We start from the raw sequence: 26,341 nt of genomic DNA on the forward strand, positions 1-26,341 counted from the left end.
GTGTGCCATAGTGGGTGGTCTCCCCCTCCGGAGGCCGGCTGCCCCAAGGCCCCCACCTCTAGTCTGGGCCCAGGTGGCTCTACTCGGCCCTTGACAGGCCCCCCGCCTGACCCCTCCCCAGGCCACGACTCGGACTCAGACAGCGAGCTCTCCCTAGATGAGCAGAGCAGCTCGTACGCCTCCTCGCGCTCGTCCGACAGCGAGGACGACGGGGGCGAGGCTGAGGACAAGTGGGACCCGGCCCAGGGCCCCGTGCACAGCACTCCCAAAGGTGAGCGAGCCCCAGGCCACAGCGCAGACCTCAGCCATGGCCGCCCGGCCCCGGGGTGGAGCTGCGGTGGGGCAAGCACAGCCCCCTGCTCGCTGTCTGCGCAGCACAAGTAGAGCTGCTGTGGGATACCCGCCACCCCCCCGCCGAGGACTCTGTGAAGCCAACCCCGCTGCTCAGGGAACATGAGGCTCCCGGAGCTGGGGCTGCAGGGGGCTTGCAGCCGGGGACCCCGTGTCGGGACCAGCCCTCCCTGGGTCCTGGCGTCCCCCCAGGCCTGCGGGTGGGGGGCTGGGAGTCAGTGCCCCTCTGGACAGGCTCAGCTGAGCAGGAGCAGGAGGTGGTGGGGCTCATGAGCTGAGCTGGCGGCCGCATGTTGAGGGTCTGTCTTGCCCCTCAGTGGACACCGTGGGCAACCACGTCCCGGCCGGCTGGCCCGACGAGAGCCTGGCCGGGAGCGACAGCGAGGAGCCGGGAGAGCCGCCCCGCCTGAAGGTGGAGACCAAGGTCAGCGTGGAGCTACACCTGGACGAGCAGGGCAACCACTGCGGCGAGCGCCTCCCAGCCCGGGACAGCGGGGGCCCCAGGCCTGCGGCTGTGCTGCCCAGCCAGCCCCCTGAGCAGAGAAAAGGTGCCGAGGGCCTGGGCTCCCTGAAACGGGGGGCTGGGGAGTCCCTGCTCCTGGGGGAGAGGGCCCCAGGGACAGGACGCTCGAGAGGGGCCACCCCCCCCCCGCAGGACACAGGGGAGCCCCGAGGCGGGGGAGACCAGCGGCTGCGCTCGCAGCCTCGCGTGACTGTCCCTCCCCGAGCCCCCCTCGTCCCCCGCATCCAGCATGGCCAGCCTGGCCGTGACCTCGTCCATCTCCCCCAACCCTGGACCCAGGCATCCTGAAAAACAAAGTCACCTATCCGCCACCGCTGACTGAAAAGACACTGAAGTCGCGGCTGCGGGAGAAGCTGGCCGAGTGCGAGCAGAGCCCGGCATCTTCACGCTCGTCCTCCGTGGGCTCCAGCGACGGGCTCCGTGCCCCCGACGGCGCCATCACCGTCAAGACGCCGTGCCGGGAGCCTGGCCGTGAGCACCTCAATGGGGTGGCCATGAGCATGAACGTGCGGGCTGGCAGCGCCCAGGCCCACGGCTCCGGCTCCGAGTGAGTAGCCTGGGCCTTGGGAGGGGCAGCGGTGGCCCCTGGCCAGCCTCCCCTCGGCTCCCCGTCTAGAGGGCGGATGCCGGGTCCAGGGGCCTGTGGCCAGGGTCTGAGCACAGGGGCGCCCAGAATGAGGCCTGGGGGCTCTGGGGGGGCTTCCACCCAGGAGAGGAGCTCTGTGGGGGTCAGGAGCAATCAGTTGGAGGTGGGCTAGACTCTGTCCTGGGGGCTGAGTCAGCCACAGCCCTGAGTCCTGTCCAGCCCTGACATTCTAGGATGTGAGAGCACGTGGGACTAAGCATCGTCTCCTCAGCCCAGGGTCATTACTGACCCATTTTGTGGCTGATGAGACTGAGGCTGGGGGTGGGGGGACACTCGGCCACAGAGGCATGGAAGTGGGCTCCAGCTCCGAACCAGTCTGCTCATCTCGCCAGATGGCCCAGGGAGATGGGAAGACCTGGGTCTTCTAGTACATTAACAGGACGGCCTTCCTAAGCCTAGAGCAGGAGTCTGTCTGCCATTGGTGCTCCGTGGGCCTCTGTGAGGACGCTCAGATGGGCCTGGGTCTCCGTGGCCCTGTGGGTGGGGGTGCAGTTTCGACCTGCCCCTCCCCTGCCTGCCCGTGTCACTGTGCCCACACATGAGCTTGCCCTCCGTGGAGCCTCCAGGCGTCCCCTGTCCCCCGAGGAGGGCCTCTGCCCCCGCCCGACCTCAGACCCAGCCCCACTGCTGGCTTCACGGGTGGCAGGGCCGTCCTCGCTGACCCTCTGCCTGCCTGCCGGCTTCTTCCCACGCGCAGAGGCAGTAACGAAACTTCAATTTGAACCATCAGGAAACCGTGAGACAAGCCCGCCACCTCCACCAGGCCTTGGTGCCGTGTGGTCGCACTCCTGGATCTCAGAGCCCCAGGGGGCCCCCCACGCGGTCAGCGAAGCAGGCCCTGAGGGCAGGGGTCCCTGCAGGGGCAGCCCCACGACTGGCGTGACGGAAGCTCCAGACGCAAAGCCCTGAGTTGCCTGGAGGCTCCGGGCCCCTCAGGCCCCGTGACAAGCGCCAGAGGCCACGGGGGGCCTCAGACTCCCAGACGGGCACAGCTCAATCCTCAGACTGCAGACAGAGCCCAGATCGTGTGCTGGCCTGGCTGGGACCGGGCCCAGCAGGAGAGCCGCTTAGAGACGAGCCGCCAGGCCGGCTGGCCAGGACTCAGGGCCCTGGGCCAGCAGCTAGCCCCACAGCCATCTGCAAAGCCGGCCCAAAGCCAGCCCGTGCCTTAAAGCAAACCCCTTTCCTTTGTTGCAACCTTTGTGTATTTGTATGGAACTTTGAAAAGGTGAAAACCTCTGTGTATCTTGCATCTGTACTGACTCTACACTGGGAGGTCCATGGGGTGATCTCTCCCTGTGCTTATACGAGCAAGATCGCACAGACTCCAGCCTGGAGACCTCCAGCATGCAACCAGCAGGAGGTATCCCAGGAAAGCAGAGATGGGGCATGTGTAGGGCTTATGCTGGAGAGGGGCTCCCATGCTGCTTCCAGCCAGGAGCCCAGAGCCTGTGGGCGTCACACAGGGCCGCCCCAGATGAATTTGAGCTGCTTGCTCTCGGCTCCCACCTGCCTGGATGTGGGTATGGCTCCGAGACAGGACCACGCGGGGCCAGGCAGGACTCAGGAGCCCTTCTGAGCGTGGACGCAGGAGCACACGGCTGAGCCGGGCCCGCCGGCCAGCCCCCGTCAGCCCCGTCGGCCTCCCTGGCCCCCGGCCCGGTCGGGGCTGCTGCAGGTGGGGCTCTCCTCTGTCTCTGCCCCTGTTCTCGGCGGGACTGCGAGTGGTCACATGTCCCCGATTCAGGCGGTGGGATGAGGTCTTCCAGAATGTCACATTCCTTCCTGCCAGTTTTCCAGCTCTTTGAGGCTCCGAGGATCTCGAGACAGGCGAGGGTCTCACCCCGCCGAGTCTGACCAATCACTTCGCTTTGCTTCAAATGGCCAATTGTGCGGAGGGACAAAGCCGCCGCAGCCACACTGTTCAGTGGTTACCAGGCTGTTGTGGAAACTCACACCGGGGACCGGCTGGGACTGCCCCTCTGCGGGCAGTTGGTGCGGCGTGGCCCGAGGGGCTGTGGAATGGGGCCCAGAATCATTCAGACACGTCTCATTTCAGTGTTTCTTCTGTTCTCTAATCGGTGCCCAAATAAATGATCGGCTCAGCTGCTTCCAAATATGAGAAGCCGTAAACTATGATGAGAATCGAGTAAAATCCAAGGATGTCCATATACTGTATTGTTCTGATGGAAATGCGAGTGTTGTTCGTGGCGTAGAGGAAAGCTTATCTGATACTGGTCCAAGACCACAAGCAAAAATGAAATGAGATCCCAGAGCCCTCACAGCAAAATGAATTATAAATGTGCCTTAGCAGGGGAGTGGCCTTTTCAAGATACAACATAATAATAATACCTTCAAATGTTTACCATGGAGGAAGCATTTTCTAAGCAAAAAAGTAAGTGGAAATATTTTTGAATCTTTGAACACTCCATTTTCATGCTATCCCATGTTCTTCCGCAACTGGATTCTGTCCCTTGAGATGTATTTAGTTTTTAATTTGATCAGAACTGTTACCAAAAAAGAAAAAAAAAATGTCAGTTTTATTAAGACAGGAAAAATGTAAACCTATTTTTGTGATTTAAAGACTTTATGAGAAATACTAGACACTGGAGGGTTTGTTTTTTTAACAAATGTGTATTTATTAATGTTCAGAACACTGGAATTGCAACACAAATGAGGAAAGAGTCTACAATAAATTAAGATGTTTTTGAATTTGCACTTCTGCACTGCTTTCGCCCCATCCCTACTTCTGCACCCGTTCCCTCCCTGTTCTGAGGCAGCCCTGGAGAAGGGACCACGAACAGGATGCTGAGAAGCCTGGGGGGCAGGAGCCATTCTAGAACGTTCTGTATGTTCTTCTGCTCATCCAGACTCTTGCACCTCACACTTCAAAATCTTCCAGCCCCAGTCTCTGTTTCCGGTCCTTCGGGGACTCCAGTGAACACGAGCGGTCCCTGCGGCTTCATTCATCTGTGCTCCTCCTTTGTTTCAGGTTAGATCTCTCTAGTGATGAATGTTCTTTCTTTTTTGCGGGGGAAAGAGGAGCCTCAAATCATTTTATTTACACAACAAAGGAAAGGGTGACCCAAGACTAGAGAATTTGGGAGTACTTGACTGCATATTTAAATACAAAAATTATATATATATATATAACACATAAGGGGGTGTGTGTATATATATATATAACATATAAGGGTGTGTGTGTGTATATATATATAACATAAGGGTGTGTGTGTATATATATATAACATATGGGTGTGTGTGTATATATATATAATATGGGTGTGTGTGTATATATATAACATATGGGTGTGTGTATATATATATATAACATATATGGGTGTGTGTGTCTATATATATAACATATAAGGGTGTGTGTGTCTATATATATAACATATAAGGGTGTGTGTGTGTATATATATATAACATATAAGGGTGTGTGTGTATATATATATAACATATATGGGTGTGTGTGTATATATAACATATAAGGGTGTGTGTGTATATATATATAACATATATGGGGGTGTGTGTATATATATATATAACATATGGGTGTGTGTGTATATATATATAACATATGGGGGTGTGTGTATATATATAACATGGGGGTGTGTGTATGTGTGTGTATATATAACGTGTGTGTATATATATAACATATATGGGTGTGTGTGTATATAACATATATGGGTGTGTGTATATATATAACATATATGGGGTGTGTGAGTGTATATAACATGGGTGTGTGTATATATAACATATATGGGTGTGTGTATATATATATAACATATATGGGTGTGTGTGTGTATATATAACATACATGGGTGTGTGTGTATATATATATAACATATATGGATGTGTGTATATATATAACATATATGGGGTGTGTGTATATATATATAACATATGGGGGTGTGTGTGTATATATAACATATATGGGTGTGTGTGTATATATATATAACATGGGGTGTGTGTGTGTGTATATATATAACATATGGGGGTGTGTATATATATGTAACATATATGGGGGTACGTGTGTACACACACACACTCGAAGTTGGGCTTCCCTGGATATGTAACATATATGGGGGTACGTCTATACACACACACACTCGTAGTTGGGCTTTCCTGGATATATGGCATATATGGGGGTACGTGTATACACACACACACTCGCAGTTGGGCTTCCCTGGATATATAGCATATATGGGGGTATGTGTACACACACACACACTCGCAGTTGGGCTTCCCTGGTGGCTCAATCAGCAGAGAATCTGCCTGCAGAGCAGAAGACTCAGGTTCAATCCCTGGGTCAGGAAGATTCTCTGCAGGAGGGAATCGCTACCCACTCCAGTATTTTTGCCTGGAGAATCCCACGGAGAGAGGAGCCTGGAGGGCTACAGTCTAGGGGTTGCAAAGAGTCAGACACGACTTAAGCAACTAAACCTAAATCAAAACCATATACATAGATTGTACCTTTTATTTTAAACCAAATGAATGTTAACTACCGTTTTACTACTATTAAAAAATGTATATAATGCTATGTTGGTTTTTGCCATACAGCAACATGAGTCAGCCGTTAGTATATATAAATCCCTTTCCCCTTGGGACTCCCTCCCACCCTCCTTCCCATCCTACCCCTTAGTGAGCCACTTTCAAGCCCACTGATTCCTTCTTCTTTAATATCCATTCTGTTATGAAGTCCATCCAGTGATTTTTTTAAATTTCAAATATTGTAAGTTTAAGTTCTAAAATTTCCACGTGGCTCCTTTTTATAATTTTTATTTCTCTACTAAAGACGTCTAATTTTCCATGAATTTCAGAAGTGTTTACGTCATAGAGCATGGTTGTAACTTTAAATTCTTTGATAATTTGGACATCTGGGGGCCCAAAATCTGTTTTCTTTCCCTTTGGCATTTTCCTGGTTCTCTGTAAACTGGCTAATTCCACACTGAATCCTCGACACCCAATGTTACATCATGAGCCTTTGGGTCCTGTTAAGATCCTCTGGCAGATGTTGGTTTTGTTTGTTTTAGGAGGCAGTCAACCCAGTGAGGTTCAGACCACAGCCGTGTCTCCCTCTGTGGCTGCTGCCGTGCGGCCCTGGGCCCGCCCTGCACACGTGGTGCAGTCAGCCTGGGACCCGGGGTGCTTTACGGCCCATCTGCTCTTGGAGCCTTTCATGTGCTGCTTGGGGTCTGTCCCAACTGGGGTGAGCCAGCGCCTGTCAGCGTACGTGGAGCGAGGGGTCCGCTCTGCCCATGCTCTGCTCTCTGGGTTCGCCTTATATGTGCTTACTCCCGGGGCCCCTTCCTTGGTTTCTCTGCCCAGAAAGATGGGTTGCCCCCAGGGTCCTAGCTGCCTGCACTGGCACACTTCCACCCAACTGGGGCCACCTTTGGGGAAAACCCGGGGAGCAAAGAGAAACAGTGGGGACCCCACGATCTCAGCCCACAGGGCCCCTCTTCCTGGGCCTCCGGGAGTTCTCGCCCCGGTGCTGGCCACACAACTCCAGAGGTCAGGCCACTCTTGGGTCAGGTCTGGGAAGAGAAAGAGGAAAGACACCCAGAAACGCCCTCCCCCTAGGCCTCTCAGTCGCCTCTCAGAGAGCTCAGGCCTGAGAGCAACAGACGCGCTGGTCAGCCCAGAAGCCTCCTGTGGGGTGCATTTCAGAGGGCGAGCAGCCCCCGGGGAGAGGGGAGCAGGCACGTCTGCTGGGCCTGGGTGTCCTCCCGTGGACAGGATGACTACCCTCCACACCAACCCCAGCCACGGCTGCTCCGGGATCCACACCTCAAGACAAAATCACTGAACAGACGTGAACGCTGAACCTCGTCCAGGCCACACAAACACCGAACAGTAGCGACTGGTCCTCATGTCGCAGCTGTTGCCTCGCCCCAGCTGCCCTCCCTGCAGACACCGAAGGTGCTGGGAAGTCTGGGCCTCGTGAAGGCCTCCCTGGACGTGGACAAGAGGCCGCTAGAGCCCCAGGGGCTGCGGGCAAAAGACGGGCCCCAGGGGCTGCGGGCAAAAGACGGGCCCCAGGGGCTCACCCTGACACGCACTCGAGCCTCCCAGAAGCAGAGCACAGGCCAGGCTCTGGGGGTCTGTCTCGCCAAGGTGACTCTGAAGTGACGTTGGGGGGGTGCGGGGCAACCCTTCGTCTGCATCGAGAGACGGGGGTCGGTGTGTAAAACCAGTGGCCCGGGCCCTCCCTCAGGATGCCCAGTGTGGGGTGACCGTGGCCTGGAGGCCAGGCGCCAGTGGGGAAGAAGGCAAGGAAGCCCATCCCCTACCAGCCCCAGCCCCTCTGAAAGTCACGGGCTTACAGCCCGAGTCCAGGGGGTGGAGCCAGAGGCCAGCCACACCCCCTGCCTACAGCTAAAGCTGTCAGAGGCATTGCCCAGGGACCTCCCAGGGTCAGTCAGTGGCCTGGAGGACTCAGGGGGGCAGGCTGTGCCCAGGAGAAGGTGGCACTGCGGGCCTGGAGGACTTGGCGGGGCAGGCTGTGCCCAGGAGAAGGTGGCACTGCGGGCCTGGAGGATTCGGGGGGCAGGCTGTGCCCAGGAGAAGGTGGCACTGTGGGCCTGGAAGGCTCGGCTGGGCAGGCTGTGCCCAGAAAGTGGCACTGCAGGCCTCTAGGCTCCCACGGGTACTGCTGAGCCAGGGGTAGCGGCAGGTTTGTGATCCTCCTCCCGCCTCCATTGGCCGACCTGGCTGGAGGCCTGGCATCGGGCCAGCAGGACAGGCAGAGCCATCTGGAGGCTAGAAGGGCAGCCTCTCCTCTGCTGGTCCATGTCCCTGCCGACTGCCCCCCACCAGCCACCATTCCTCCCACCGTGGAGGCTCCCCAGACGGCAAGAGCCCCAGCCCAAGGCAGTGGACCCTGGGGAGCCTGAGTCCAGGGGGGGCTCCACGCTGCCCCTGGAGCTGGCGGAACACAGGTGGTGTCTCAGCCCTAGCCTCCCAGCGGGGCTGAAGGTGCCCAAGGGCGCTGTTGGCCTCTCTGCCCTGCTCCCAGCCCAGCACAACGCGGAGAGCGGCTGCAGGTCTGCCTCCGCGCTGGGCTGAGCGGAGCCTCTCTGGCCAAGCCTGGCTGGAGGGCCCCTGGTCTTGGAAGCCACGCAGCGTAGTGGGAGGTGCCAGGCGTGTCCCCTGCCCCACCCTGGGGACGCGCCCTGCTGGGGGCCTGGAACCGGGGGAGGAGGACGTGGGGAGCTGCAGCTGTACAGATGGAGCAGCACAGAGAGAAGACCCTGGGGTGGCTGGGGCTACAGAGCCGTGGTCTTCTCCCTGCCTGTGAGCGCACCGCCCCGTCCGAGGCCAGACCCTGGTCTGACACGCGGCCCAGGCAGCTGAGAGAGAAGACTGCCCCATCAGTGAGCCTCCAGCTCTGGGGCGTTCTGTCACAGCAGCCTGAACAGACCAAGGCGAGCGCACCCGCCAACCGCCTCACGGTGAACCCGCCCAGGAACCCAGGCCCGTTTTCTGGTGTGACTGGCCAGGGTGTGGGGCACTCTGGTGGGGTGATGGGGGGTTCTGTGCAGCTGCCTGGACTTGGGACAGGGCCGCACTCAGAGGCACCTCAAGCCTGCAGCCCTCCCCAGCAGACACCCTGCAGGCTGGGACTCGGCTCAAGGCTGCTTACACGGCCCTGCCACAGGGGAGGGCGGGCACAGGCACCAACGGAGAGACAGAAGCAGGACCCATTCCCTCCGTGCTGTCCCCTGCCTGGCCACACACCCCTGGTGCCCTGGAGCCTCAAGACAGTCCCCTGGGCCCCACCCCCCAGAGGCACCGTCAGAACCTACGTCCCGGACAGTTTTTATTGGATGCTGCCTCTTCTGGGGTGTGAGGAAGGAACCCTACAAACGGGCACCTGGAACAGACCCTCCAGCCAGCACTGGAGTGGCCGCCGGGTCACCGGGGGGTTGGCAGTGCTGAGCCCCGGCGGCCCCCTGGCTCCGCTCCCCCACCCCTTCTCCCGCAAGCTCCGCAGCAGCCACTCCACCTCCGTCAGGGTGCAGGCTCCAGGCCCGGGCTATCACTGGAGCCCTCCGTGGCCACGCTGGACGTCCTCTGGCCCTTTTGCAGTGTGTAGGCGGACGGCCCCAGACGTAGGATCTTCCCACTGCCCAGGCACTCGTCCCCTTTGTAGAACACGGCGAACTGGGGGGACAGAGACCGCGTCACCTGCAACGGGACCTGGCCTCCGGGTGCCGAGCGGCCTGGATCTGCGCGGCTGGTCTAACGCTGGGGAGGGCGGGCCCCGCACCGCCTCCCCTGCTTCCGTCCTCGCCCCCCAGGGCCCAGGCCACAGGAGGGCCAGGGCAAGACCGCACAGCAGCCAGGCCGCGTGCTCTCGATTGGGAGAGCAGCGCCAGGCGCAGGGCTGGCTGTGTGACCAGCACCCCCACACCCCTCTGCCCTCAGCCCCTCACTGTCTGGAAGAAGGGCAGGCTGTCTGTCCTTCCAGAGCACGAAGGCTCTACCACAAGCCTGCGTCTCTGCAGGCCGAGCTGGTGCTAAGAAGGGCCACACACAACTGCGGGGCCACAACCCCATCTGACCCGCCAGCCGGAGTCCCAACTCACCTGTCCTGGGGCAAGCGCGCGCACAGCCTTCACGGCTGTCACCCACACGGTGCCGTCCTGGTTGAGGGTCAGCACGCAGGGCACTGGGTGGAAGACAAGGACCCTTGGAGGGGCCGCTAGCCTTGCTGAGTGCACAGCCTCAGGCCTTAGCCCCGGGGAGGAGGAACAGGCAGTGCGGACAAAGGAAGCTCGGGGCAACAGCAGCCAGAGGGGCGCAGCGCCACCCAGCCGGGGCCTGGTGGACACATACACTACCTGCCACCCACTTGCCAGCTAGACCGAGGCCCCCACCCCCTTCCCAAGACCCCCTGCATCCCCGACAAAGGAGGCTCAGCTGGCCTCAGTGCCCCCAGCCTGTCTGTGCGTAGGCAGAGGGCGAGGAGAGCTGAACGGGCTGTGTGATCTGGACACTGAGGCCCTCCCTGCCCCAGGTCTGATCCCCTGTCCTAACTGCCCTGGCCCACAGGCCCTCCCTGCCCTGGGTCTGACCACCTGTCCTAACTGCCCTGGCCCACGGGGCCCTCCCTGCCCCAGGTTTCACCCCCTGTCCTAACTCTGCCTTGGCCCATGGGTCCCTGAGCAGTCACCTAGCGCCATCTGGTGGCGGAAGCGGAAGTGACACTCCATCATCTTGTCGCGGACCAGGGCAGCAGGCGGCTCCTCCGCGATCCAATGAACACGGCCCGTCCGCAGCAGGTCCCTGTACAGGGCCGGGTGGTCTGTCCGGGGGGCCTGCGGGACGGAACGTGAGGCTGTGGGCCCTGCACTCTCAGTAGAGGTCCCTGCCCCAAAGCCCCCTCGCTGCACTGCATTCACAACTGAAAACCACACTGACCCGCGGAGACTCGTGCGCGCATCCCTGGAGCCTCCCTAACCCTGTGCACATGAGCGCAGAGGGAAAGCCACTCGGCACGCACCCTCGGCAAGCAGCAGAGGAGCACGCGGTCCACCCACGGCCTCACTCCTCTCGTCCCCGCCACACCCTGCCTGCCCAGCGCCCGGACACCCAGGCCAGCCACACTCCCACAGGGATCCCACCAAGCCCCTCGTGGCTGGCAACAGGCTCCTGGGGCCTCCACACACCCTGGCCTCCTAGCACCCAGCAGGGGCCCTGAGGCAGGACGGAGAACATCGAGTCCAGGACTCTCGGGCCCTAAGTAGACAAGGAGACCCACTCAGGGACCAGCCTTTCCCAAAGCAAAAGACACTGCTGAACATCACACAAAGTCACTTTAATTCAACCCAATCAGAATCGCTGTTCAGACTTCTGCACCAGGGCTCTCCCAAGAGAAGATGTCCCGGCCACGGTGGGTGGGGTCGCTGGCCCTCCACCCAGTCTAAGAACAGAGCATGCGCTCAGCCAGGCTGCTCACCTCCAGCCCTGCCGAGACTGGGACTGGATCATTCTGCAGGGGACAGGGCCCTGGGCTTCACCTACTACACACCAGCAGGACCTGCTGCCCGCCCCAACGCTGTGACACTGAAAATGTCCACAGGCTTGGCTTAGGAACCAGGTCCCAGAGCTACAGCAGGGGGCTGGGCTGGCCCCAGCTCCGTCCTTGGCTTTCAACAGCGATGCGCTGGGGGCCCTCGTGAGCAGGCCCGTCCCGGGCACTGACCACCCCATGTCCATACAGCCTTCTGCACACTACTTCAGCTTTGGGTCTGTCCGCTGTGTACAATCAGAGAAGTGACATCTACTTACAGGGACTGACGTGATGATGACCAGCGTGATGGGCATACAGGAAGAGCTAACAAGTACCTTACACAAAACCTTTGGTAGTGGCGCCAATCCTGGAGGGTGCAGAGGAAAGGCCCTGCAGAGCCCCCACCCTGCCTGTTCAGCTTCATCGGCTCTGCCCGGCCCGGCCTCCGTCACCTCCCCGCCGACTCACCACGAGCACGTCGCCCTTGGCACCGTCCTTCTCTACCACGTACCACGGCTCCCGTAAGCCTCCTATGTTGGCTCTCTGGCCCAAAGTATACAGGAACCAGCCTATGGAGACAGTTTCTCAGTGAGGTGAGAGGAGTCCTCTCGCAGACGTCCTGGTGGGACAGGGGGTGACAGGCAGGAGGCGCCCCTCTGTGGACCGCTTGAGGCAGCTGGGGTTAGGCTGTACCACCCACCCCGCAAGGAGCAGTTCCAGTCGCGGGGCCACCCAGCCTGCAGTGAGCAGGGCCCACTCCTTTAGGAGGTGGACCAAGTGCCCCGCCAGAAGCCGCAAGCCCCTTGCTGAGCCTCCGTGGGTCTCACAGGTGTGCCCGCTCCTGTGTATCGACCACATGGGGCAGGGCCTCCCAGCCTGCAGTGAGCAGGACCCACTCCTTCAGAAGGTGGACCAAGTGCCCCGCCGGAAGCCACGAGCCCCTTGCTGAGCCTGCGTGGGTCTCACCGGCCCGCCCGCTCCCATGTATTCACCACATGGGGCGGGGCCACCAGCGCAGCCTCGTTCCCTCCGTGCCCAGTGCTCTCCAACCACCTCTGTGCACCCCCACCCTCACCCCCAGCAGCGCAAGACCCAGTGGGGGCCAAGGGACCCGCAGCGCCCAGGCTCAGCGCTCCCCTCCGGGACCAGGCTCCCCGAGGCTCCGGCTGTCTCCTGCTGGGACGGACTGGGAGCACCCTGCCGCTGTCCCCAGCAGGGCCGGCTCCTCCTCCTGCCTCAGGAACACGCGGTTCTCGGGGAGCCCGTGACATCTAAGCCCCACCCCCACACCGGCACCAGGAAGGGGCCTGTCATCAGGCCCCCAGGGTGCAGCCCCACCTCTGCCCTCCCACCTGGGCACCTGACCTGTCCTCCCACGCCAGCCCAGCACAGACTGTGGGTGCCCAACCCAGCAGAATCTGCGAATGAGGAGCAGCAGCCCACCAGGAAGTGGGGTGGTCCCGGCTCTTCACACGGTCCTGTCATGGAACTCGCACTTTGCAGTCAACCTGACTCCTTCCCCCAGGAACTTTCCTGTAGCCTTCTATTCTCTCTCGCGTGGATGAACACCTGACTCGGCGTGAGGCTTTCTGAGCCAGGCGTACCCTCTATTATTGGCTGCAGCGCCTGAGGAGCCACAAGAGATGCAGGCCCCTCCCTGTGGCCCTCCAACACCCCTGCTGCTCAGCAGGGCCTGGGGCACCCCACCTGAACCCCCAGTGCACAGGCGCGCCCCAAGCCTCAAGGCACTCAGCATGAAAAGCAGCCCCAGATTGCGTCTCACCTTTATGTGTCCCCAGAACCTTGTTGTCTTCTATAGAAATAAACCGACCAGGTCGAGGCTGTAAATACTGGAAAACAAGTGCTCCATCACCAACAGCTCCAGGTTCAGAGCAGAAACAGGGCCCCATTCTTTCGCATCAAAGAACACTCACCTCAAGGATGAAATTTTCAAAGTTCCTTTTACCAATAAAACAGATGCCCATGCTCTGAAATGAACGGAAGGCCAGGTGTGAGATGAGCAGCCAGGCAGGGGTCCCGCGCTCCACTCGGAGACCCCAGGCAAGGACTGGGTACAACACAGGGCCTCCCAGGGCTCACCCGCCCCGAGCCACCCCACCCTCTGGGCCAGGGCCCGGCTCCGCTCCTCCAGGGCCACAGACACCAGTCAGAGCCATGCACAGACCTTGAGGGGCTTCTTTCAGGTCCCAGACAGGGACCTGGCGGCTACGCTTATAAGCAGCACCACCGTAAGCAGCGCCACCGCCAGGACTGGCCCAGCCTGCGCTCGCTGCAGACCCTCAGGCCAGAGCGGGAGCAGGAAGCACAAGCCAGGCCACAGGGCGAGGTCGCAGGAGGGTCAGAGGTCAGGGTCAGGGTCCCTTCCCAAGCTGACACATCTAGTGTGAGACGAGCAAGTGGGAACAGCCGTCGCCCGGCGTCCTCGCCTACACCCTGCCTGGGTCTCCCTAGAACGGGGCCCCTGCCAGCGGCGACGCCCCTCAGCCCTACCTCCTTCTTCTGAAGCACGTGATGAAGTCTGTTCTCAGCAGCTATTTTCTTTACAAAATCTTTCGTTAGCTCCCCCAGGGGAAAGAGGGTTCTCCTGAGCGCCTCCTGGGGAACCTGGCTGAGAAAGAAGGTCTGGTCTTTAAAGCTGTCAGCTGCCTGGAGGAGTTTTACCGCTGCCAAGAGTAAAGAACAAAAGATGTTGCAGGAACAAAAACAACCACGCTCTGCTTTTAACAGTGTCCTTCTGTTCACTTTGACAGATGAGCCCTGGTCTGGCAGAAACAAAGATCAATACTCAACAGCACACTTCCAGAAAAAACAGCTGCCATGGTTAAGAAAAATTCCCATCCCTAATTCATCTACTGTTGAAAAAATACACGGAAGGGAGATTTTATGTGATAAGGGAATTTATTCCAGCTCATGTGTTAGGCTATGTTTTCAAAGATTAAACATCACATGACAAAAACATCATTAAGTATTAAGAAGAAAACGAAACGAGCCACATTTGGGAAAATCAGATGAGAAGCCTCCCAGCAAACCCTACTGAGAGAGTGTGGGCTGCGCTGTTTCCACTGACCACAGGAGTTCACGCCCTGGCTGTTCCTCACCTTCCGCCCCCAGTGGATGCCGAAGACACTCCCTAGCAGCGCCCGCTTCTCAACCCGCTTCCCTGCTTGGAGACACTGGACTGTTTGGAGTGCAAGCTGACGCCTGTCAGCCGCTCCTCTGCGGTTTCTCTAAAGGTCTGCATGTGCGCTAAGTTGCTTCAGTCGTGTCTGACTCTGCGAGCTCACGGACTGCAGCCCGCCAGGCTCCTCTGTCCATGGGATTCTCCAGGCAAGAGTACTGGAGTGGGGTGCCGTGCCGTCCTCCATGGGATCTCCCAGCCCAGGGACCTCTTACAGGAAACCCGCGTCTCTTATATCTCCTGCATCGGCAGATGGGTCCCCTACCACCTGGGAAGCCCCTCCAAAGGTCTGTTTCACTGTAAAGACTGTTCCCAGCTTGACGGCAATGGTGCAGACCTCTGCCTGACCCTGGCCTTGGGACGGGGTTCAGAAAACAAGGTCCAGCTCTGCCTCTGGGCTGCTGGGTCCTGCCTGGCGTGTTACAGACCTTCTACAACCACGAACACTGGGTCCTCCGCCCTGCAGCTCAGTGGCCAGTGGAGGAAACGGAGCGTGACGCCAGCATCACGGCCACTCTCCATGTGTCACGAGCAGGGCTGGGCGAAGCCGCAGCAAGGCACACGCCGAGCTCACATCCGTGCAAAAGGCACAAAGAGCCCAGGTGCAGCGTGTGGCCCGGCCCGTCACGTGTAACGTGCTCTCTGTGTGGTTGCTTATGTTTTCCTTCCGTGACCTCAAATTTGACCCTCACGTTAGCCCTATGACAGGTTTATCCCCATCTTCAGGTGAGGAAACCGAGGCTTAGATAGTTAAAGTGACCGCCCACAGGGGTGCAGGGAGATGAGGGCAGAGCTGGAAACTGAGCCCAATCACATGGGTTCCATTCCATCAGGTTTTACGTATAAAACAACAAAATCAAGTGAAAAGTGAAAAAGAGAGTCCAGTCAACCAACCAGTCATCAGGTAGGCAGACTCATTTGCCAAATGCTATTTTTGTTTCAAAACTAAATTTAAACAAACAAAAAAGCTATGATTTTTAAAAAAGAAAACAAGTAACCCTCGACCAGGAAGAGGGACCCCCACTAAGGGAGGGTTTGCCGGCACCCAGAGCTCCCTTCAGCACCTTCCCTGCTCCGGGTTGGCCAGCGTGCCACCTGCCCCGAGACAGGTGAGGACACAGGCTGCCCCTGGGACAGGTAGGGCACAGGAGCTCAGGCTGGGCGCGCTGCCCTTTCCCCAAGGACTAAGGCCAGGAGGCTTCATCCAGCCCCCAGGGCAATTGAGTCAGACAAAATAAAGTCTGTAGTGTCTTGAAAACACGCAGAGAACAAAGACACTGCGGCACTGTTACAACAGCAACACAGACCACAGCAGGCACTGCGCGATCAGGTCTGGTCAGAAAGGCCCCGCCAGCTCTGCGCGGCGGCACCTTTTCCAGAAGGTAAGCAGGCACGCTACACGACACAGACACGAATCCTTCATCTACTAATGCCGCGAGAGCCACGACCCCTGGGTCCTGGGGCCTGATTCTGCTGTGGAGCACCTGGGCAGCAGGGCTGGGCGGCCACGGCCAGGCCCTCCCAGTGTGCGGGGCGGGGGGCTGCTTTCCTGGTGAGGGGTGCCTGGGAGTGTACAGACAGCGCCGGGGAGGGAAGCGGTCATGTCTCCCTGCGCCCCCGTGCCCCCCAGAGGACACAGAGCTGTGCGGGCGGCAGCAGGAGGCCTTCTCAACACCGGGAAAGCGGCGGCCTGGTCTGGGCCCGGTCAGCTCATTGATCTGTGGCCTCGGCTGCCACGAGGTGGAGGGGAGGAGAGATCACAGGGCAGCTGAACTGCAGCCTGTAACTGGGCTGGACAACACGGAGGACCAGGGAGGAGCAGCGACCGTGGAGCTGGGAGGACCAGGCTGGGTCCCGCCTCTGACCCAAGGGCCCCTGCCAGCGATGCAGCCAAGCTTCTTCTCAGAGAAGAGGACCCGGAGACCCGCCTGCTGGCCCTGCTAAGATGGGTGCAGAGAGGGGACACCTCTGGGGTCAGAGAGGGAGGCGGTGGACAGGAGGCAGGCCAGGGCAGGCCAGACCTGGAGAAGCACAGGTTCCCTACGGTCCTGCAGCCGAGGAAACTGTTTGCAGAACAACAGCCTTCCGTCGACTGCTTGGCACTTTCTCGGCTGGCGACAGACGCCTCGTGCCCTTTGACACTGATAATTTATACACGTAATCTTCTGAAGCAAGCCGCCAGACCTGTGCCACGAATGTCAGGAGACAGCCTCGTCTCACACTGGAGTGCGTCACCCCTCAGTCGTGACAACGCGAGGCTGAGAACTGGGCCACTGCCACCTGCTCTCCCCACAACGGGCTTAAGCTTCTCAGCAGCCCTGCCCGGGCGCCCGCCTGAGCCAGCTGGAGGCCCCGTGGGGAACGACCCTTGAGGCAACCGTCCTTTTTTGAAGAGGAAACCAAAGCCAACGAGCTCGCCTGGAAAAGACGGGAGAAGTCGGGCAGAGCACGCTGACAGCTTGCAGTCACTGCTTCGTTCCCGAATGGTTCAGCCCTGGCCTGGACACGTGTACTCACCGTTCCTAACTTCAAACCGGTTTCTGAAGAGCCCTTCCGGCCTCTTGATGTGCTTCTGCTGGAACACCTCTTCATCCTCTAGGGACGTTCTTGCATAGTGACCTGTCGCCACCGCATCTGCGCCTGGGAGGTTTTTAAAGCATGAGGGTCAGAGTTTAGGAGTGCACTTGCTGGCCTCGGTCAGTCCGAGCCCAGGGTGCTCCATGGGGCAGAGGTGCCAGGTCTCACACCAGGCGGTCTCTGCAGGGGACCCGCCCCGCTCCCCAAATGCCCAGATCCCAGGGGAGAGACACACTCCTGGGATTCTGTTAAACAGGTAGTCTTTGAAGTCTCTAAACTGATAAAATCTTAGCTACAAGCTTTTGCTGCATCTCTAAGAGCCTTTCAAAAGTTAGTGTTGGGAATTCCCTGGGAGTTCAGTGCTTAGGACCCAGTGCTTTCACTCCCAGTGCCCAGGCTCAATGTCTGATCAGGGACCTAAGAACCCACAAGCCACATATCCAAAAAAAAGTTAACATCTATTTATTCAATCTAGCTTAATAGAAAGGAAAACGTCAAACATGTACACAAAGCTTTAAGTACAAAAGCTCATTTCAGTGCTTTCTATACTAAGGAAAACCTGAAAGCAACCAAAATGTCTAACACCAGGAGACTGCATAGAGCACCACTGCACAGTAACAGCGCCACACGCACGGAGTCTTCAACGGCGCTGGGGAGACACCTGTGACATCGTCCAGCAGAGAGAGAAAGTGCAGGATCCCACTCTCCTCAGTGTACAGGAAAACCGGAAGACAAGCAACAGAAAGCCTTTCTTTCTGATTCTGGGAGGAAATTACAGACGACACTTTCCCTCCTCTTCTTTTGCTTGTAACTTTCAAACTTTCTTTAATAATTGCATGGACCATGGAAAAAGCAAGAGAGTTCCAGAAAAACATCTATTTCTGCTTTATTGACTATGCCAAAGCCTTTGACTGTGTGGATCACAATAAACTGTGGAAAATTCTGAGACAGATGGGAATACCAGACCACCTGACCTGCCTCTTGAGAAATCTGTATGCAGGTCAGGAAGCAACAGTTAGAACTGGACATGGAACAACAGACTGGTTCCAAATAGGAAAAGGAGTACGTCAAGGCTGTATATTGTCACCCTGCTTATTTAACTTCTGTGCAGAGTACATCATGAGAAACCCTGGGCTGGAAGAAACACAAGCTGGAATCAAGATTGCCGGGAGAAATATCAATAACCTCAGATATGCAGATGACACCACTCTTATGGCAGAAAGTGAAGAGGAACTCAAAAGTCTCTTGATGAAAGTGAAAGAGGAGAGTGAAAAAGTTGGCTTAAAGCTCAACATTCAGAAAACAAAGATCATGGCATCCGGTCCCATCACTTCATGGGAAATAGATGGGGAAACAGTGGAAACAGTGTCAGACTTTATTTTTGGAGGCTCCAAAATCACTGCAGATGGTGACTGCAGCCATGAAATTAAAAGACGCTTACTCCTTGGAAGAAAAGTTATGACCAACCTAGATAGCATATTCAAAAGCAGAGACATTACTTTGCCAACTAAGGCCATCTAGTCAAGGCTATGGCTTTTCCTGTGGTCATGTATGGATGTGAGAGTTGGACTGTGAAGAAGGCTGAGCGCCGAAGAATTGATGCTTTTGAACTATGGTGTTGGAGAAGACTCTTGAGAGTCCCTTGGACTGCAAGGAGATCCAACCAGTCCATTCTAAAGGAGATCAACCCTGGGATTTCTTTGGAAGGAATGATACTAAAGCTGAAACTCCAGTACTTTGGCCACCTCATGAGAAGAGTTGACTCATTGGAAAAGACTGATACTGGGAGGGATTGGGGGCAGGAGAAGGGGACGACAGAGGATGAGATGGCTGGATGGCATCACTGACTCGATGGACCCAAGTCTGAGTGAACTCTGGGAGTTGGTCATCGACAGGGAGGCCTGGCGTGCTGTAATTCATGGGGTCTTAAAGAGTCGGACACAACTGAGCGACTGAACTGAACTGAATAAATGCATATTACTTTTATCACAGTGAAGGACCATCCAGTAAAATCAATTTCTTCTTTCCACACTATGAAAAAAGTGAAAGAACCTACCAAGGCATATACTAATCCAGAGGCCTTGCATTGTGTGAAAACTTCACAGACATTCAGGATTGTGAGACTGTTTCCTGGAAGCTGCAGCAAAACTGACCCAGTACTTAACCAAAGAACTGTTTAGTTGCTAAGTTGTGTCCAGCTCTTTGTGACCCCACAGACTGCAGCCTGCCAGGCTCCTCTGTCCACGGGATTCTCCAGGCAAGAATACTGGAGTAGGTTGCCATTTCCTTCTCCAGGGATCTTCCTGACCCAGGGATCAAACCCACATCTCCTTTCTTGGCAGGCAAATTCTTCACCACTGAGCCAACAGGGAAGCCCAGTTAATCAGTTGTTGCTGTTCAGTTGCTCAGTCATGTCCGACTCTTTGTGGCCCCCCTGGACTGCAGCACGCCAGGCCTCCCTGTCCTTTACCATCTCCCAGAGCTTGCTCAAACTCATGTTCATTGCGTCGGTGATGCCATCCATCTCATCCTCTGTCGTCCCCTTCTCTTCCTACCTTCGGTCTTTCCCAGCATCAGGGTCTTTTTCAATGAGTCAGCTCTTCGCATCAGGTGGCCAAAGGATTGGAACTTCAGCTTCAGCATCAGTACTTCCAATGAATATTCAGGACTTATTTCCTTTAGGATTGACTGGTTTGATCTCCTTGCAGTCCAAGGGACTCTCAAGAGTCTTCTCTAGCACCACAGTTCAAAAGCATCAATTCTGCCGGGCTCGGCTGTGATTCTCACTCTGGAGTTGGAGGAAAAATACTTGTCCAATGCTGGGTAAGCTCTTCAAATTTAAGCTTTACATCCTCAGATCCAGCAGATACATGCTGAAACCAACCTCAGCTCCTGGATATCTCATGATTTTTAAAAAGATAAATGAAGATAATTCAAATCACTTACCAAGGTTATCCACAGCATAATTAAAAAAACAACGGAATTTGATATGCTTGTTGCAGACTATGTCAGGATTAGGAGTTCTTCCTTTTTCATATTCATTTAAAAAATCACTGGAATGAAAAGAAAAGCCTTTTTATTTCTAAATGTCAAACATCCTACAGAAAAATAAATCAGGTACATGACTTGCTTAGAGTTTCTCCCTGTTTTACTAAAACTGTAGTTTTCTGCAAGATAGGAGCTTCAGTACAGAAACATTTTCAGTATTTTCATCAAACGTCTGTTCAAAGCCAGCTGCGCTTTCCATCTGAATCTGCACTCACCAGGCACCGAGGCCCATTGTGCCATTTCCCAAAGTAAGGGCCAGGGAACCCATCTGAGAACCAACCGGGGCGCCTGCTGAGGTGCAGGTTGCAGGGCCACCCCCAGGCTCGGGTGTCTGTTCAACCAGCACCCTAGCTGGTTCCTCAGCCCGACACTGACAGCCCAGGGGTTCCATCCTCAGGGACCAGCAATAGCCGGCCTTCCAGAGCAGACCTAAGCCCTCGTTCTCTCATGCTAATTTAGCAGCAGAAACATCTCAAGGTTCAAGAGATGTTAAAGAGACTTCTGGCATATGGCACAGTAACAGGAACAAGGGCTGGGGTGCTCAGGATGCAGGCCTGGCTTCCAACCCAGACTTCCCAGGGGCAGCCGAGGCCTCCCACATGTGGCCTCCAGCACCGTGGCCTCAAAAGAGAAAGCACTGGCTGGCATTGGCCTGGCTGACCCTGGCAGGCCTGCCGTGGAGAGGGCCCACGCCACATCGGGAGCCCCCCACCTGAACACGTCGTTCCAGTACTCCTTCACGTAGGACACCTGGCGGAAGGGGATGTCCAGGATCTGGCACACTCTGTAGGCATCCTCGCAGTCTCTGTCGGCCGTGCAAACGCCGCGCTCGTCCAGGGAGTCCCAGTTCTTCATAAACACCCCTGTCACCTGGTAACCTGGGGGGAGGAGTGGAGGGCCAAGTCAAGAGGGGACGTAGCATCGGCCTGGTGGAAAAGGCAGTGCCTCCTGAGCTCTCCTGCGCCTCTGGGCACTGGGGCTGGCGGGCCCTCCCGCCGCCACGTGGCCTGCAGCGCTCTGACCACATCTTAATACAAACCGCCCCTGACACTCTGGCAGGGGCTCCCACCCTGACCCTCTGCTGCCCTTGGTAAAGGCCTCCATCATCACAACACCCTGTGGGGCTGAAGTGACAGCGAGCATCCGGAGGTGTGAGCATCCCGGAGGTGTGGACGAGATGGCATCTTTCCATCTTCACATCCCCATGCTGTGTCAGCATGTAGAGAGACTTAGCAATGTGACTGGATGAAAGAAAACCAGAAATTCTACACAATTTTTCAAAACAAATAAAAACCGCCATTCAGTTATCAGAAAAGTAAACTCAATTCAAAAGTTGTTTCCAATTACCCACTAAGAATTAGCTTCTAAGTCATCAGACATAAAGACACTGAACATTTTGGTTGCTTTATCACAGGGCTTCCCTGGTGGCTCAGACGGTAAAGAATCTGCCTGTAATGCAAGAGACCCAGGTTCAACCTCTGGGCCAGGAAGATCCCCTGGAGAAGAGAATGGCAACCCGCTCCAGTATTCTTGCCTGGAGAATCCCATGGACAGAGGAGCCTGGCAGGCTACAGTCCTTGGGGTCGCAAAAAGTTGGACGTGACTGAGCGACTAACACACACACACAGGCACACACATCTATATACTTTGAGACCTGTTTTTCCCCTTTTCTGTTGCAGACAAAGTACCAAACCAAACGTGGGGGAGACCAACTTTGTAAGTACACAGGTGTCTACCACGTATGAGAAACGTTTCTTTTGGGCCGGCTGAATAATGAAAGACAGGGCACCGGACTGTAAAAGCTTTAACGCGGTATTCCAAAGAGCAGAGACTCGGTGACAAAGCTCTGCCAAACACTAAAAGGCCAGCCCAGCAGGTCCTCCCTTCTCTGCTTCCCACATCCCCGGCCCCTGCTTCCCGACAGTGCACCCTACACTGAGCCCCCGCTGTTCCTGTGTGCGCCACTGCAGCTACTAAAGTGAGGCACTGTGCCCCCTGCCAGCGCCGTCTCACACACCCATGTGTCCCCAGAGCCCAGCAGTGCCCAGCACAGAACAAGGGCTTCTGCAGAACAAATACACAACTCCACTCCCAGAGCTTAAAAACCCCCCCTCTTCCATGGCCTCATGTGCCTGATCATCCTTCTCCTGGAGACGTGACCGCTCACGTGGCGGAGGCCCTGGCGCTCCAGAAGGAGACCACAGCGCGTCGGAGGCATGTGGCAGAATATGCCCCTCTGACGAGACTGGAAGAGACCTCCACGTCGAGGGGAGGACCGTGCTGCTTCTCCGCTCTGCCCCTCAGCTTCCCGCCCGGAGGAGCAAAACCCAAGGAAGCTGGTCTGTGAAGCTGCTCAGCCCGGCTTCTGGGAAGGAGCCTTCCTGAAGGAGTAAGATAACCTAACTAGTCTCCCCGGGGATGTCTGCCACCATCGCCCCAGACGTGTCGTCGCCTAGTCAGAACCCTTCGAGGGCTCTGCACTGTCTCCCACAACACACTCTGAAGCCCCGAACAGAACACATCCACAAGCAGCGCTCACCCTGCCTCTCCGCCTCACTCTCCCTCCCAGACCCAGCCAGCACTTCTGTGCCTGAGCTTTGCACCTGCTGCCGACTCCGCCAGAAACGCTTCCTCCTTACCTCCTGAGCCCCAGCCTTTGCTTAGGGAACTCCTCCAAGTCGTGATACTACGTATGAGAGGATCCTTTCTCTGCTCCAAACTCAAACCTTCAGTTTGTCTGGCCTCACTGTGCCACTGAACATATGAGCTTGGCTTTGACAGTAGTTTCGGCGCAAACACCACCATCTCTGTGATGCTTTGATTCCCTTCCCCATCACCATTATATATGCTCACAGTCTGTCTCTACTTGTATTTGACACTTTTTATTACACCTTTTGTGACAGTTTGGTTATTATATACGAACTAATAACGTCTACTGCTGAGTGCCTAACGTGTGCTGGGCACTGGGGTAAAGGCTTTGTGTCCTGTTATTTATTAATACTACCTCCAGTAACTTCCCTGGTGGCTCAGACGGTAAAAGCGTCTGCCTACAATGCGGGAGACCTGGGTTCGATCCCTGGGTCGGGAAGATCCCCTGGAGAAGGAAATGGCAACCCACTCCAGTACTCTTGCCTGGAAAATCCCATGAACGGAGGAGCCTGGTGGGCTGCAGTTCATGGGGTCACAAAGAGTCGGACACGACTGAGCGACTTCCCTTTCTTTCACTTTCACCTCCAGTAACCCTGGGAGGTAGGCGGTGCCTCCATTTTACAAACAGGAAGAGCTCGAATCACTTGTCCCAGGTCAGGAACCTTGGGTTCCCTCTGCATTCCAAGAGCCTAAGAACGAAAGACGCCTCAGCAACAGAGGATCCGCAAGTGCCGCTAGGTACTGGAGGGCTCCCAACGGGAGAGGGCCACACGGACGGAGAGTCAGATGGGCAGTGAACCTCGGCTCCCGACCGGGCCGCCCGACAGGCGCCTGAGGAAACGGAAGCGCCCCGGCGCAGTCTGTCACCCACCGACCGGAAGCACAGCCGTGCCCTGATAGGCCCGTCGGGGCTGGTCGCACACGTAGCCAGACGGCCACGCCGTGTGTCGTGGGGGTAAGGGCCTCCACGGAGGCTGCGGCGCTCCTCGGGCCTGGGCTGAGTGCGGACGCCGCCGCCAGCGCCGCGGGGGCAAGGCCTCGGGGCCGGGGAGAGACGCGGCCGCCCGGAGTCGGAGACCCGCTCTCCCCTGCTCGGCCCCGGCGGCAACTGGGGGCCTGACCGCTCCCCGACAGGCGGAGCGGCGGCCGCGCGCTCTCCGACCCCCAGGCGCAGAGTGAGGGCCGGGGCGCCGCGCCACCAGGCGGGGCTCTCCGAGAAGGGGCCGCTCGGCCTCCTCACCTCTCCGCCTCAGCAGCAGCGCTGCCACTGCGCTGTCCACGCCGCCGGAGACGGCGCACACAACGTGCCGAGCCGCCTGCATTGACAGCGACCGATTCCCCTCACTGCCGCCGTCGCTTCCGCTCCTAGCCGGAAGTCCCGCTCTTCCCTGGCGGCGAGAGCGCAGAAGAGGCCCGGGCAGAAGCAGGTGCTCAGCGCCCTGCGTTCCTCCCTGCCCGCTGCTCCCAGGCGGGCCTGTGACCACGCCCCCTGAACTCCTGGCTCTGGCTTAACTCTCTGCCCGCAGCGGCCGGACACACTAAGCGCTTCCTACGCACGCGCGCGCGCGCGCGTCTGTGCTGTGTGTGTGCGTGTGCGAGTGTGTGTTCCCAGCACACACAGGTGTGTGTGTGTGATGTCAACTACAAATTGGCACTTACCAAGAGCATTGCCAAGGTCTGAACAACAAAGGCATTTGCCATCTGCCTCCACGGAGACTGAACCCCATGCTGCTAAAATAGCTCTTGACCTTCCACAACCCCTGAGGGAGTTCAGCGTGGAGTGAGGTGCTCTGTGCTCCAGGGAATCTGGAGGGACAGGTCTTTGGATAGTTGGATGTTTTTAGGAACAGATTTTATGATCTCCATCCTTGCATCTCCTCCTATCTAGAGAAGCACTAAATCCCTTCAAGGTGACACCAGATCCTCAGGACTAACAAAAAACCTTGTGTAAATTGAGTGTTTCTTGGGATTGAACTCCCTCTTCACCAAAACCTTATATATTGACTTTCCCCCACTGCCGCTTTGGAGCAGTCTCTCAGAGCTGTCTGAGATGCTGCCTCCTGGGCTGCAGTCCTCTTTTTGCCCCAGATAAAACATCTTTTTTTAGTCAACAGTGACTTAGGCGGGCACCCAGTGAACAGGCTGCTAAACGACTGAAGGGCGTGATGTCACCCCGGGGGTGTGGTGTCGAGCTGGGTGCTTCTGGAAGTGGGCGCGGGCCTTCCCTTAGCTGACCAGGAGGGGAGGGTGAGCAGGCGGAGGGCCCAGCCCTGAGTGAAGGGCCCTGGGCCTGGGGACAGTGTGAGGCCAGACCCAGCAGGGGCAGGGTGCCTGCCGACCCCAGTTCAGTTCCAGGGGAGCTGCTCATGGCCGCACTGCGGACAGGCGCTGCGAGCCCGGTCGGGGCTGCTAGGTCAAGCGTCGTCATCAGCGCTGGTCCTGCTGCTCTCTGCTTCCAAAATCAGCGCTCACGAATGGCAGAAAGGCAAACTGCCTTTAGTCCAATGCCAGCAGTCTGGGGGAAGTGGCGGGCTCTCTGTCCCCCAACGACCACCTCCGGAGATTCTGCTCGGTTGAGTTTTTGAAGGGGAACAGAGAAGTAGTCTCAGTCGTTGAGATAGGGGGTCAGTCACCAGTAGTTTTTTCCCAAATTTTTTATTTACTTACTTACGGCTGCGCTGGGTTCACTGTTGCGCACTGGCCTTCTCTAGTTGTGGTGCCAGGCTTGCCACTGCAGTGGCTTTCCCTAGAGTACAGAACAGCCTCTAGGGCACCAGGGCTTAGTTGCATGTGGCATCCTCCCAGAAAAGGGATTAAACTCGTGTCCCTTACACTGACTAGCAGGTGAATTCTCAACCACTGGACCACCAGGGAAATCTTATTTTTCCTGTTTAAAACTGCTGAAAAAGTTAGGGTTTCCCTTGTAGCTCAGCTGGTAAAGAATCCACCTGCAATGTGGGAGACCTGGGTGCAATCCCTGGATTGGGAAGATCCCCTGGAGAAGGGAAAGGCTACCCACTCCAGTATCCCAGCCTGGAGAATTCCATAGACTGTAAAGTCCATGGGGTTGAAAAGAGTTGGATATGACTGAGCAACTTTCACGTTCAGATAACTGCTGGGGCAGTTCACAAAATTGTTTCAGGTAGGACTTGAACCATGGTTTGAAAAAAGCTGGGGAGGAAATGCACCAGAGATGCAGATGGTTTTATTTTTGTTTATTTACTTTTGGCCACATGGCATGTGGGATCTTAGTTCCCCAACCAGGGATGGAACCCACGCAGCCTGTGATGGAAGCTCGGAGTCTTAACCACTGGGCCACCAGGGAAA

General features: G+C 56.9%; 2 protein-coding genes across 2 annotated transcripts in view; one reads left to right on the plus strand and one right to left on the minus strand.

The window, feature by feature from the left end:
• Positions 1-4,238, plus strand: part of CELSR1 (cadherin EGF LAG seven-pass G-type receptor 1) — a 152,124-nt gene extending 147,886 nt beyond the window's left edge. Inside the window, exons 32-35 of the mRNA XM_040233359.1 lie at positions 122-271; positions 669-899; positions 1,154-1,421; positions 2,218-4,238. Of these exons, the coding sequence (XP_040089293.1) occupies positions 122-271; positions 669-899; positions 1,154-1,421; positions 2,218-2,242 (674 nt within the window). The 3' untranslated portion in view covers positions 2,243-4,238. The remainder of the gene's footprint in view (positions 1-121; positions 272-668; positions 900-1,153; positions 1,422-2,217) is intronic.
• Positions 4,239-9,332: 5,094 nt separating this feature from the next.
• Positions 9,333-24,403, minus strand: TRMU (tRNA mitochondrial 2-thiouridylase). Its single transcript, XM_040234534.1, has 11 exons — positions 24,255-24,403; positions 21,078-21,243; positions 20,264-20,370; positions 17,258-17,380; positions 14,053-14,225; positions 13,476-13,529; positions 13,325-13,391; positions 12,010-12,110; positions 10,702-10,846; positions 10,115-10,197; positions 9,333-9,689 (listed from the first exon to the last, which is right to left on the minus strand). Exons 1-11 carry the CDS (start codon positions 24,334-24,336, stop codon positions 9,537-9,539), a joined length of 1,254 nt encoding a protein of 417 aa, XP_040090468.1. The 5' UTR covers positions 24,337-24,403; the 3' UTR covers positions 9,333-9,536.
• Between the last annotated feature and the right edge of the window lie 1,938 nt (positions 24,404-26,341).

The sequence above is a fragment of the Oryx dammah genome, unplaced genomic scaffold (assembly GCF_014754425.2).
Source record: "Oryx dammah isolate SB20612 unplaced genomic scaffold, SCBI_Odam_1.1 HiC_scaffold_29, whole genome shotgun sequence".
Classification (NCBI taxonomy): Eukaryota; Metazoa; Chordata; class Mammalia; order Artiodactyla; family Bovidae; genus Oryx; species Oryx dammah.

What these genes read in the sequence shown, in the direction of transcription:
- TRMU (XM_040234534.1), bottom strand. Translation starts at nt 24,336, where the DNA reads ATGCAGGCGGCTCGGCACGTTGTGTGCGCCGTCTCCGGCGGCGTGGAC. An exon ending in TACTGGAACGACGTGTTCAG is followed by an intron (nt 20,371 to 21,077) that starts GTGGGGGGCTCC and finishes TTTTCATTCCAG; the next exon opens with TGATTTTTTAAATGAATATG. An exon ending in GGTTCTGGGGACACATAAAG is followed by an intron (nt 12,111 to 13,324) that starts GTGAGACGCAAT and finishes CTGTCTCCATAG; the next exon opens with GCTGGTTCCTGTATACTTTG.